The sequence below is a fragment of the Ctenopharyngodon idella genome, chromosome 3 (genome assembly GCF_019924925.1).
Source record: "Ctenopharyngodon idella isolate HZGC_01 chromosome 3, HZGC01, whole genome shotgun sequence".
Lineage (NCBI taxonomy): Eukaryota > Metazoa > Chordata > Actinopteri > Cypriniformes > Xenocyprididae > Ctenopharyngodon > Ctenopharyngodon idella.
Window position 1 is genome coordinate 56,742,762 of NC_067222.1, and position 13,323 is coordinate 56,756,084.

At 41.7% G+C, this 13,323-nt stretch overlaps 1 protein-coding gene across 4 annotated transcripts in view; it reads right to left on the reverse strand.

Annotated features, from left to right (window-relative positions):
* LOC127508849 (gastrula zinc finger protein XlCGF8.2DB-like) overlaps positions 1-13,323 on the reverse strand; it is a 537,748-nt gene that overhangs the window by 22,471 nt on the left and 501,954 nt on the right. For 3 of the 4 annotated variants that reach the window (XM_051887294.1, XM_051887292.1, XM_051887291.1), the window contains one exon: positions 867-9,393. The exons of the other annotated variant lie outside the window; for it this stretch is intronic. In XM_051887294.1, coding sequence (XP_051743254.1) covers positions 8,456-9,393 — 938 coding nt within the window. In that variant the 3' untranslated portion in view covers positions 867-8,455. Of the gene's footprint in view, positions 1-866; positions 9,394-13,323 lie in introns of those variants that run through there. 4 annotated transcript variants of the gene reach the window in all.

Below are 13,323 nucleotides of genomic sequence, written 5' to 3' on the forward strand. Positions count from 1 at the left end.
AGCCCTAAATGGCCATGGATTATTATTTTTTTCTATCTTGTTTTGTCGTGATCACGACTTAATTTTCTCGTGATCTCGAGATAACAAAAGTTGTTTTCTCGTCATCTCGACATAAAAGTTCTTTTTACAGTGATTGATTCTGAAACACACTGTACCAGGATTCTACTGTTGCTATTAGTAACGAACACAACTTTCACGCGCATCTGATCGATGGATAAATCATGCATTCTTATATCTTGTGGATATTTCAGCAAAATGTTTACTTCACTTAATAATAAAGTTTACAATAAATAAATACATATCGGCTAATCACTGTTCAATAAATGTACGCTAAACATTTTATTTGTGTAATTAACATGTTTAATAATCAACAGAGCATTCAACATCTCAAGCGCAGCCAGAGTACCTTCAGAAAGATGCCAGATTATTCTATAATTCCATAAATTATTAGATTAAACCCACTTTATTTTCCTCATTCGTTTGAAATAAAATTATATTACGTAATGTGTTTGTTATTTTTATTCGTCATGTAGGATAGGCTGTGATATCATGAAACTGTCTTCCTCCAGCTTCCATTAAAAAGAGGTGCAATACTCCAGATTTCCAAAAAACAAAACTTTAATCCAGTTGATATAGGCTAAAACAATCTTGGGATGCTGTTTGAGAAGAGTGTTTATGTATGTGTGTTGTTTCCAACAAAGAAATGTAGAAAATAGGTTACACACTATCACTGAATTAAATGACATAGGCTATAAATCATATTTCTTGTCAATATACATTGAGTGAGTGAAACGAACACTGAAACTGCGATGATTAAAATGGCGTCTTAAAGATACACAATAAGGTGCAAACAGAATACTATACAGTGACATCAAAATTAGTTTTAATAAGCAATAAGTTTAGTATCACACCGAACTATTGCGGTCGTGAAACTGTGGCGAGTCCTGCACTAGTCAGAACGATAACAGATACACTTTCAAGCAAAATAATCATATTCAAGCATTTAACAGTTAAGTTAATTACTTAACGCACACAGTACTGCAAAAAATAAAGCGATCATGAAGACTCTCTCTGTCCGAAACTCGTACAATCTGGGCCAATATGAACTAATACAGTAAAGTGGATATTTACCGCACCTCATCAGTTATATTTGGTAATATACTGACACCTGTTGGCACATTTGTGTAATTTACAGCAGAGAGTAAGTCGTGATCACGAGAAAACAACTTTTGTTATCTCGAGATCACGAGAAAATTAAGTCGTGATCACGACAAAACAACTTTTGTTATCTCGTGATCACAACAAAACAAGATAAAAAAAATAAATAGATGGCCGTTTAGGGCTTCCGTACCTTAGAGCGTTCCATGTATTTTTCAAACGACGCAAGAGCGCCTCAGTTGATGCTTAATATGTATTTGTGTCATAATCTGTATAGTATAATTTTATAAAACATTAGGTGTTTTAAACATATGCGGTGTGTCGCAGCGGCAGGCAGTATGGCTGAATTATGGACACGCTTTGTTGATCTGAGCGGTGGCTGCGTATCCGTCAGAAATCTCTCTCTTTGCTTAAATGCAGAGGTATTCATTAACAGGAGCGTAAGACACTTTGCATTGTGGTGGTCAGCCATTGACGTAGCGGAACTTTGAGTTCACTACCGAGAAGTGAACGTTCTTCACGCTATCGCGGCCATACATTTCATTGTGTTATCTGTGAGGACCGACAGTCGGTTGCATGCTGCGAAGTGATGTTATGGGATTCACTGTCAATTGCATCGACTGACATAACCACTGCATATGAGACAAAGATATAATAGTAATGCATTAGCATGCAACTCAGACAGATAGAATATTAATTCAAAATATTGAGTTTCTATTGAAATCTCATTCATATTATGACGTGTAAATCTAAATGTTTCACAGTATTGCTCAACCTCAACAACTCTTCAAGGCTAATGTTTCATGTACCTACGTGTTTCGGGCTGGGTCAGCTGATGCATGTTGGAGTCATGCCCATTAATTTCCGTTCATCCGAATGAGTTTACTTTAGGAGTATACCGGGTTTGACAATGACATTATCAAATGATGCTACATCATTATACTATTATTTGCTCAGGCGGTCGTGGAGGGTTTCTTATCTCTATTAGCCTGCAGCGTTTTACCATTGTTAAAGCCACACATAATGCACATTCTAATTGGTATGTTTGAGCCTTTTGGCTCAGACACACATAGTCATAGGCCACTAGAGCTAAGCCATTGGGTGTGGTAGCCCAGGCACACATAGCCATATTGTTCACTAGAGCTAAGCCTTACAGCCCAGAATTACTTAGTTGTGGCAAAAATGGGTCAGGCACACATAGATAGCATACACGCGCTTCCTATGGCTCTTCGGAGCAGCAGCAGTACATATGTTTTGGCGGTAGATCTGCTGGGGGGTGAGGGTGAATCATCATCTTGCCCTCTGCATTGATGGGGGATCTCTGACATACAGTACACTGGGCTTGTATTGTCTAATATCATGTCACCTACTTTGTTGGGGGGTTATTCATGTACGCTATATTGTACAGCAGCAGCATGTCTTACTTGCTCACAGCAGCGTGTCGTGTATGTATTGGCAGTAGCAAGTCCCGTACTTGCTCTGCAGCAGCAGCAGCAATAATCAACAACAGCAGCAGCGTAGCAGATCTATTCCGCCAAGACCAAATTCATCTACATTGTCATATCCATTACCATGCAAACACTCCGAGAGTTGTCATGACAGAACTCCCTTTTATGTTCAAACCAAAGTTGAACAATGATGGAGAGACTCAAGAAGTGACAACATGTAGAATGCAACAAGACGTTTCTGAATGGTTAGTTGCTTATTTTATGTAGCTGATATGGGATATCTTAAAGCATTGATTAGTATATCTGTACTGATAATCTATAAATTGCTGGTGTGGGAACTGTTGTAAAATGCCTACAGAGTCAGATAATATATGCTGCATGAAGATATAATAGTTTAGTTACAGTTATAACTTATGTTGTCATCTTGTGTTTATGACATGCTATTGCATTTTTGTTACATACTGTATTGTTACGTACTGTCTTAGTTTTCTGGGGAAGCTGTACACCGCCACCGACCTCGCTCTACAGGCGACTAAGGTGATGGCGCATTTAGTTGGTCAAGTGAAGGCCACTCTTGAACCTGGCAGACATGAAGGAGACCGATAAATATCGGTCTCCTGGAGTCCCCCGTGTTGCAGGTCGACCTATTCGCTGATGTCTGCTTCTGCTTCTGCAGAAGCAGACAGAGGCTATTAAGCACATCCTGCCCCACAGTAACTCCGCCTGCTCATCACCGAGGGCACCCGCCTGCACTGTCCTCCGCCCCTGTTAAGTCTGCAAAGCAGCAGCCTCCACCCGGCAGACAGCAGGGTGCTGGACACGGCGCCCAGCCCGCAGCTGAGCCAGGTGGACCTGAGACGGGTGACCTGATCAGCGGGTGATATGGGAGTGTTTGTAGAGCATACTGGTCCGTTCGGACAGCACTGCAGCTTTTGCGTAAATCAACCACCAGGGCGGTCTACGCTCCCGTCGCATGTTGCAACTTGCCCGCCATCTCCTCTTTTGGAATCAGAAGAATCTGAGGTCGCTTTTACCCCTTTTCCACCAAGGCAATTTGAGTGCTGGTTCGGAGCCAGAGCCTAGTTTCAAATCAGTTCTTTGTCTTTCGACACCCAAAGCACCAGCTCCGAACCAGGAAAAGTGGTTCGTAAGTAGCACCAAAACATTGCTGGGCTAGAAGTAAGAACCGCTTGCGTCAGGGGCTGGGGGCGGGGTTACCGTGATCAACAAGAAACTTATGACCACCATTTTTTAAATAGCAGCTAATCGAGCTAATAGCAGCTCGATTGTAATCTCTTTGTTTATATACAAATTACGGCGAGCCGTGTTTGGATGCCGATGTAGGTTCGCAAAATGTCCGCCATTGTTGATGGAAGGCTTGTTCGAGATGCATCGGAGCAGCGCGGACCGATCAGCGGGTGATATGGGAGTGTTTGTAGAGCATACGACTCCTTGTACTTTTGGATCGTTCTCGCGGTGCTTTGACGTCCCGATCGCTCTGCTAGAAGCCATGCATCTTGAACAAGTTTGGTGTGTTTGTGTTTGAGGCTGCAGCGCTAGGCTTTGCTGTGAAATATGAGACGTATACAGTGACGTAAGACCTGGCTCTGTGCTGGCTCTCTAGCCCGTGGAAAGGCAAACCGGTTCTTAGAAGGCTCGTTAGTTGAACCAACTCCGAACTGGCACTAGCACTAGCTCTGAACTAGCACCCGGTTTGTGCTGGTGGAAAGGGGGTATTTGTGCCATTCACATCCCAGGTGTGCTCAACCATGCAGCCGACAAGCTCTCAGAGCAGCCTCCACTTCCGGGAGAATGGAGATTCCATCCCTAGGTGGTCCAGCTGATTTGGCAGTGGTTCGGACCGCTCAGATAAATCTGTTTGCCTCCCCGGACACAGCCCATTGACAGTTGTTTTACTCCCTGACCAAGGGCACTCTTGGCACGGATGCACTGGCACACAGCTGGCCCCGGGGTCTATACAAGTTTGCGTTTCCCCCAGTGAGCTTGCTCGCACAGCTTCTGTGTAAGGTCAGGGAGGACGAGGAGTCAGTTGAGTTAAAAGAGCTGTCCCTTAAGAAAGTACTCCTGGTTGCATTGACCTCCATCAAGAGGGTAGGGGACCTGCACGCATTTTCGGTTGACGAATCGAATCCAATGTTGAGGTGTTCAGTTTTATTTTGATTTTAGAAAATAAACATGATTTCTCATTAATCAAATCAATTGTTTATTTTTACTGGCATTTCTCTCAGGTGTCGAGGACTAGTGCATCTTTGAGCCTACATTTAGCATGAGTAAAATACTTCAGTAATATTAAAATCAGATGCTCCAAGATTTTTACTCAAGTTGTATTAGAATGTCACTTTTAACTTGTACAGGGTTTCTACAGGTTTCATGAAATCTAATTTAATGCTTTTTAATACCAACTTTTAAATATTTTAATGCCATATATATATATATATATATATATGTCGCTAAATGTTGATAGATGACGACATACGGCAATTAGAAAATGAATCATGTGATTGTTGTATTCGAATTCTGCCAAGTGTCAGCCCCTTTACATTTGTTTGCTTCTCTGGTGCTACCCTTTTGCTCACATAATATATTTTAATACAGCCAAATTCCCAATAAAATTGTTTCATCTATATATTTTTTCTGTTTTTGTTGTCAGACAATATGAAATGGTGACTGAAACACGGCCCATTAAGCTTACATTTACAGTGACTTGACATTAAGCCTTGTCATGTGGACACGCGTAAATCGGTCATTGACTTGTATGGGTTCACTTGCATTTTCGATTTTTATTTTTTTTTTGTGGTAGTGGAAATATAAATTTGTTCTGAAGCAATATCCTTTCAGAATATTGCAGCTTTGACATATGTAAATCTGCATATTTTTGATTGATTACAACTGCATTAATTAATGTTATGGGATTGTTTTAAATGTTTTTTGAAGATACAAATATAAAATGTTGGGGGGGGAAATGATACTTTTAAAAATTAAACTAAACCACCAGTAGGTGGCGGCAAGTAACCGTCTTAATGAGTGGGTCATTGATTCATTCATTCAAACGATTCATTCCAATGGCTGATTCATTCAAGAATGAGGCAGTTGATTACGAATGGGTCATATACCCTGCGTTCCATTCGGAAGGGCTCATCCCTATGCCCTAATCCCTTTAAAAGGTTTACCCTCCGGAGTGAGAGCGTCGAAGGGATGAAGGGTGTAGGGGTCAAAAAAACTATTTTTCTTTGGAACGCACTTCTTCTTCATCTTAACGAGACAATCAAGGAGGAGTAGATTGTGCAAGCTGCGCCCTTTGTTTAACGTTAGTCTATTTATTTATTTATTTAAATTTATTGCACCATAATGTATATTGTGTCTATGTATTTTAAAGATTTGAATGGACTGATAAAGGGAGCTGTAAAGTATTTTTGTTAAAGTACAATGTCGTTTTGACTAAACCTAATGTACCAAATCTAACTCATATAAATATTACAGTATATAAAAATATTATACATAAAATCGAACTCCAAGCCTACTGTACCCATTCTGTGACGTCAAACAACTTCTCTGTGCAAAGGATCATGGAGGGTGATATATCCCGTTTGGAACGCACCGTTAATCTTTGACTCAACCGATTCATTAAAAATGCTGAATGATTCAGTGATGAAAACAAGGATGAGTGTTGTGCTTTGCTGTGATCTTTGTTTGAAACTATTTTTGCTGCTAAAATAGAACAAAAGCAGTCAATGTTCCTTCTAAAATGTAAGTGACTTAATATTAACTACTTGTTAATTGAACTGTTGTATGAAATCAGTGTCACGTTTTTAATCGTGATGGTAGCCTATTTAGGAAAACAGCATTCTTGGTCGCGTGATTTTGCTTACCAGTATATAAAACTACAAAAAAAAAGCTTACCAAGTTATAAAAACTCCACATTTTGAATTTTTACCGCAGTATGTTTAACTGAGTTTTGTGATGGAAATTTTAAACTAATTAATAATGAACTAACATTTCTTTTCTTCTACAGGCCTAATAATGCTAACTCTGAAATAAGGAAATAGTCACTAGGACTGAGTGTTGTAACAAGTGGAAAAATTCTGCTGTGCTGGCTAGACAGCATCCTTCTAAAGATAAAAAATAGTCTTTGAAAATTTTGTTTTAACCTATTGAGTAATATGAACTATTAACCCGGTGATATTTTTTGATGATCCTGTGATTCAGTTGTTCTAATCTAAATTTACTCCGGCAGTAAGCGGGACAGAGAAACTGAGATGTTTTTCTTAAATCTGAACCAATCATATTAAGACTGATGATAATGAGTAATAGATCATGCTATACTGACTGTGTGATGTACCTGAAATCCTATAAAACCTGCTGTATTCCTTTGTTCAGAGAGAGATTCTCTGGAATTGATGAGAACTCTCCCGGCCGTGATTAAAGCATATTCTGAGGCATAGTCTGGAGTCTGTTTGGTTTTTAGGTTTGTTTTTTTTACTAACTAAGCACTAGAGATCTTACTTCTATACTATAGTAATAGTGTTTAGTGGAGGTGAGGAGCACTAAAGAGCTTAGTACCAGGTGATAGTGCCCCAAAACAGGCCGAGACGTCGGCCGACTCGAACAGGTATTGAAGTACGCTTAGTAGAGTATAAATTTATAGATTGATGGTGTCTGGGACACCCGGTTTAACTTAGGTCAGGTGCGTAGGGAAAAAGCTACCACAGTTTCTTTTTGTGTGTGCTTCGCTCATGTTTCCATTTCTCCTCGAGATGGTGCGCGAGCCTTAACAGCACAACCTTGTTATCGTCAGTACATTATACAGCCTATTATTATCCACTATCTATCGCCACTTACACTAAATGTAATAAAATCAGTCATACTCGCATTTTGGTGATTCCCAAGTTGCTGGTTTTTTTTGTTTTTTTATTTATTTTTTTTTTTAATCAGGTCCCTGTCTGGTCAGGAAAGTAAAGTTCGAGCCCTGACATTTTAAACCAGCACTAAAATCCTGATTTATAATTGAGACGTTGTCTGACAAAATCACCATACACATAAGATAAAGACAGTTTCTGTGATTTAGGCTATATGTACACGTAAAATGATCACTCAGGTTAGAAGCAATAGTATCTATTTTATTTGTTCTCTGACAGAGCGCACATCCTCAACTGAATGAGCTGCTGAATCAGAGAGGTGCGGCAGCGGCAGGAAAGCAAGATCTTGCGCTCGTGCGGTAGTACCAGGGGGTCTCGGAAGCTAGATCAGGTTAACAAGTCACTATATTCGTCACAACACGCTTTCTTCTTAGAAAAAAGTCGCAAAAGGGGCCTGAAAAGGCTGGCAAAACTGATGTTGGCAAAACTGATGCAGCCTTCTGTCTACAGGTCCCAGCCCGCCACAGTCCGAAACGGCGTTACGCCAATTTTGCACAGGCCGGAGGCAATTACCAAACTGGTTCCGTGTGCGTATCACACCAATGTACATTTTGCGACAGCAAATCAAAGTTATTAATTATTTAGGCTTTATTCAAAATAAACTGGTAGTATTATTTTTCTTCAAAACTATATATAAAAAATGTAATGCCTGTAGAAATGAAATTTAATGCCATTTAAGGCCTTAATTTTCGCAAAATCCATTTAATGACTTTTAATGCTTTTTAATGCCCCACGGATACCCTGTTGTAATGGGAGTAATTTTTGCTGTCAGGTATCTGTACTTTTACTCAAGAATGGTTTTCAGATACTCTTTACACCTCTGCTCTTTCCACAGTGACGACTTCTAAAACAGTTCTCTTTCGAGTGAATCCTCATGTAGACCTTAAGGTCACCTTTAAATCTGAAACTCTTTCAACACTGATCACATGTAAATGGCATCTCTCCAGTGTGAACATTCATGTGTTTCCTAAGGTTTCGTTCCCGTGTGAAGCCATTCCCGCACAGAGTGCAGGTGTAAGGCTTTTCTCCAGTGTGAATTCTCATGTGGACTTTAAGGTTTCCTTTATGTGTGAAACTCTGTCCACATTGCTGGCAGGTGAAAGGTTTTTCTCCAGTGTGAATTCTCATGTGGATTTCAAGGTTTCCTTTATGCGTGAAACTCTGTCCACATTGCTGGCAGGTGAAAGGTTTCTCTCCAGTGTGAATTCTCATGTGGATTTCAAGGTTTCCTTTTCCACTGAAACTCTTTCCACACTGTTTACAGGCGAATGGACTCTCTCCAGTGTGATTTCTCATGTGGACTATAAGGTTTCCTTTTACAGTGAAACTCTGTCCACACTCTTGACAGGTGTAAGGCTTTTCTCCAGTGTGAATTCTCATGTGGTCTTTAAGGATTCCTTTTTGACTGAAACTCTTTCCACATTGTTTGCAGGTGTGAGGCTTTTCTCCAGTATGAATTCTCATGTGGACTTTAAGGTTTCCATTCACAGTAAAACTCTTTCCACATTGTTGGCAGGTGTAAGGCTTTTCTCCAGTGTGAATTCTCATGTGGACTTGAAGGTTTTCTTCATGTGTGAAACTCTTTCCACACTGCTGGCAAGTGAAGGGACTCTCTCTAGTGTGAACTCTCAAGTGGACTTGAAGGTTTCTATGTTGGTCAAAACTCTTTCCACACTGTTGGCAGGTGAAATAACTTTTAGTTCCTGTCTTTTGAACTCTTTTTTGTGAGGAAGACTTTTTAGCCTGTGTCAATCTTTCTCCAATCATGAAATCATGATGTTTATCGTTATGTTCTTTCTCTTCTTCCCTTTCATTAAGTTCATGACTCGCCTCTTTCAGTGCCATCAGGTCTAGGACAAAAACAGACATAAAACAATTGAGACATTTAATGCATCAAAACCAAAAACCGTCTCAGGTTACGTATGTAACCATAGTTCCCTGAGAACCAGGGAACTTCAACTCTGCGTTGATTACGCAATGGGGGAACGTCACGTGACCACGGTGTCTGAAAGCCAACTATCCAACAACTCCAATCCCTATTGGCCGGTGACAGCCTATGACGTAATATGGCGCGACCCGGAGTATAAAGGAGTGCCTGGAGAAACAGTCAGCATCTATCGTCTTGAGGGACTGTTCTTCAGGCAGGCAGCCTGAAGCAGGGAACTATGGATATATACGTAACCTGAGACGTTCCCTTTCGAAAGGGAACTTCAACTCTACGTTGATTACGCAATGGGGAACGATATACCCACGCTGCCATGCTTGAGGAGAGTGCATGCCAAATAATATGGCTTGACAAATGTAGGAAACGCTTAGCAACTCACCCTCGGGTCACACTAGGCTGTCAGTGACAGCATTCCCTATGGCCAACAGCCCAAGCTGAGCCTACAGAAGGCCTTCCAAAGAGAGAAGGCCTACTAAGGCCGCTAGAGGCATCTGAGACCAACTTTTCCGCAGACAAAGTGTTTTCTTTAAGGGAATGAGGCCAGGGAACCGAAGGGAACCCCGTCCAGTCACTAGAAGGGAACGAACGTCACCCCAACACCACCAGGGAGGCCGACCTGGTCTGTCATAGGACAAACTTAGTCTTGGCCAACCCTGTCTGAATACAGAATCTCAATAACGCACTCTTCATAGAAGAGAGCAGGTAAGAGTGACTACAGAAAGGCAGGAGCAACTCAGACCCACGCGTAGAGATGGGCATCGTGGAGAGCAGAACTCAGCTGAGTGCTATGAACCCTCGTATTGAGGGGAGTAAAATCCGCTCATCCTAGGATCTACTCAGCGCTTAATGCACTGAGGAGGCTGTGCGCTGAACACCTGATCCTTCAGGAGAGCACAAACCAGCCTAGGGCTGAATCTTAGGAGGAGACCTGATTAAGGCCTACCACCATGATCAGCTTAGGGAGCTAAGCACTATTACGTACATAACCCAAAGGGGAAGTACAAAGCTCACCTAACAGGTAGAACCATGCAATGGGCACATACTCATGGAGGCCGAAGAAGGGCCTACAGCATGATAGTAGCTATATGTGAAACAGAAGTAGAACGTGGCCTGGAGGGGCCACCCTGAACACCTGTCTTGCTGGGGCAGACAGACAACTTCAATGGCAGAAGAGGCTGCAAAGTGTGACAATCCACCTAACATGACAATCCACCTAACACAATCCAACAAGCAGTGTACTCAGTAAAAGCACCTTTTACTCTTTAAAGCAAGAGGAGTACAGCGTACGCCAACACGTATTAAGGAAGGCCTGGATGGGCCTATAACCTTAACAGACACGTGGCATCAGCTCGTTGCAGTGTTTCAGGCACCAAGACCGATAAATAACCGAACCATAGGAGCTTAGATTTATCACCTGGACCTCTGGCCAACCAGAAGTGTATACAGATAATTCTCAGAGAGAAATATACACAAACATACACCAGTATGTTCAAAAAGACAGCCCATAGGGCCTAGCAACCTCTAAGACATATGGCGTAAGTCCAGTGGCCAAGTTTTAGGAGGCTGTGCGCTAGAAACCCTGATACAGGGGAGCACAAACCAGCCTAGGGCTGAACCTCAGGAGGAGGCCTCATGGAAGCCTACAACCCATGATCAGCTTAGGGAGCTAAGCACTATTACACAAACCACCCTAACAGGTAGACCATACTGTGGGCACATAATCATATAGGCCAGAAAGGGGCCTACATCATGATAATAGCTTTATATGGAGCATGACTCCCATATGAAAGCATTTCATCATATTAGAAGGACATTCAATGGTGGCCTGTGAGGGCCACCTTGAACACCTGTCTTGCTAGGAGCAGGACATATGACTCAATGACAGTAGTTAAACTGTAAAGTGCCCACATGACAATCCACCCAGACTCAAGGAGGCTGATGTAGTTAGAACCAAACCTCAGTAAGGTTTTACCACCAAAACTCACCCTGAGAGGTAAGCCACTCAGAACAGTACTTGGAAAAAGCACCTTTTTACTCTCAAAGTGAGGAGTACATAACTGAACTCCAACATGCTACGCAGGAGGCCCATAGGGCCTACCTTAGTAAATACAGGTGCTGGTCATATAATTAGAATATCAAAAAGTTGATTTATTTCACTAATTCCATTCAAAAAGTGAAACTTGCATATTATATTCATTCAGGAAAGGAAAATCCCAAATTCAATATCTCAGAAAATTAGAATATTGTGAAAAGGTTCAATATTGAAGACACCTGGTGCCACACTCTAATCAGCTAATTAACTCAAAACACCTGCAAAGGCCTTTAAATGGTCTCTCAGTCCAGTTCTGTAGGCTACACAATCATGGAGAAGACTGCTGACTTGACAGACGACCATTGACACCTTGCACAAGGAGGGCAAGACACAAAAGGTCATTGAAAAAGAGGCTGGCTGTTCACAGAGCTCTGTGTCCAAGCACATTAATAGAGAGGTGAAGGGAAGGAAAAGATGTGGTAGAAAAAAGTGTACAAGCAATAGGGATAACCGCACCCTGGAGAGAATTGTGAAACAAAACCCATTCAAAAATGTGGGGGAGAATCACAAAGAGTGGACTGCAGCTGGAGTCAGTGCTTCAAGAACCACTACGCACAGACGTATGCAAGACATGGGTTTCAGCTGTCGCATTCCTTGTGTCAAGCCACTCTTGAACAACAGACTGCGTCAGAAGCATCTCGCCTGGGCTAAAGACAAAAAGGACTGGACTGCTGCCGAGTGGTCCAAAGTTATGTTCTCTGATGAAAGTGAATTTTGCATTTCCTTTAGAAATCAGGGTCTCAGAGTCTAGAGGAAGAGAGGAGAGGCACACAATCCACATTGCTTGAGGTCCAGTGTAAAGTTTCCACAGGCAGTGATGGTTTGGGGTGCCATGTCATCTGCTGGTGTTGGTCCACTGTGTTTTCTGAGGTCCAAGGTCAACGCAGCTGTATACCAGGAAGTTTTAGAGCACTTCATGCTTCCTGCTGCTGACCAACTTTATGGAGATGCAGATTTCATTTTCCAACAGGACTTGGCACCTGCACTCAGTGCCAAAGCTACCAGTACCTGGTTTAAGGACCATGGAATCCCTGTTCTTAATTGGCCAGCAAACTTGCCTGACCTTAACCGCATAGAAAATCTATGGGGTATTGTGAAGAGGAAGATGCGATATGCCAGATCCAACAATGCAGAAGAGCTGAAGGCCACTATCAGAGCAACCTGGGCTCTCATATCACCTGAGCAGTGCCACAGACTGATCGACTCCATGCCACGCCGCATTGCTGCAGTAATTCAGGCAAAAGGAGCCCCAACTAAGTATTGAGTGCTGTACATGCTCATACTTTTCATGTTCATACTTTTCAGTTGGCCAAGATTGCTAAAAATCCTTTCTTTGTATTGGTCTTAAGTGATATTCTAATTTTCTGAGATACTGAATTTGGGGTTTTCCTTAGTTGTCAGTTATAATCATCAATATTAAAAGAAATAAACATTTGAAATATATCAGTCTGTGTGTAATGAATGAATATAATATACAAGTTTCACTTTTTGAATGGAATTATTGAAATAAATCAACTTTTTGATGATATTCTAATTATATGACCAGCACCTGTACGTGGCATCAGCAGGTGGCGACCATAACAATACCAACCATTAGGCCATGCATTCAAAGATTTAGTTTCTAAAAGGAATGCATATTACGCCACATACTCCACGAGAGGCCTGCTTAAGGCCTACTCAACAGAGATGGGGCATGGCCGATGGTGGTAATGGATTCACAAGCATCCTGCCAGCAAGTCAGCT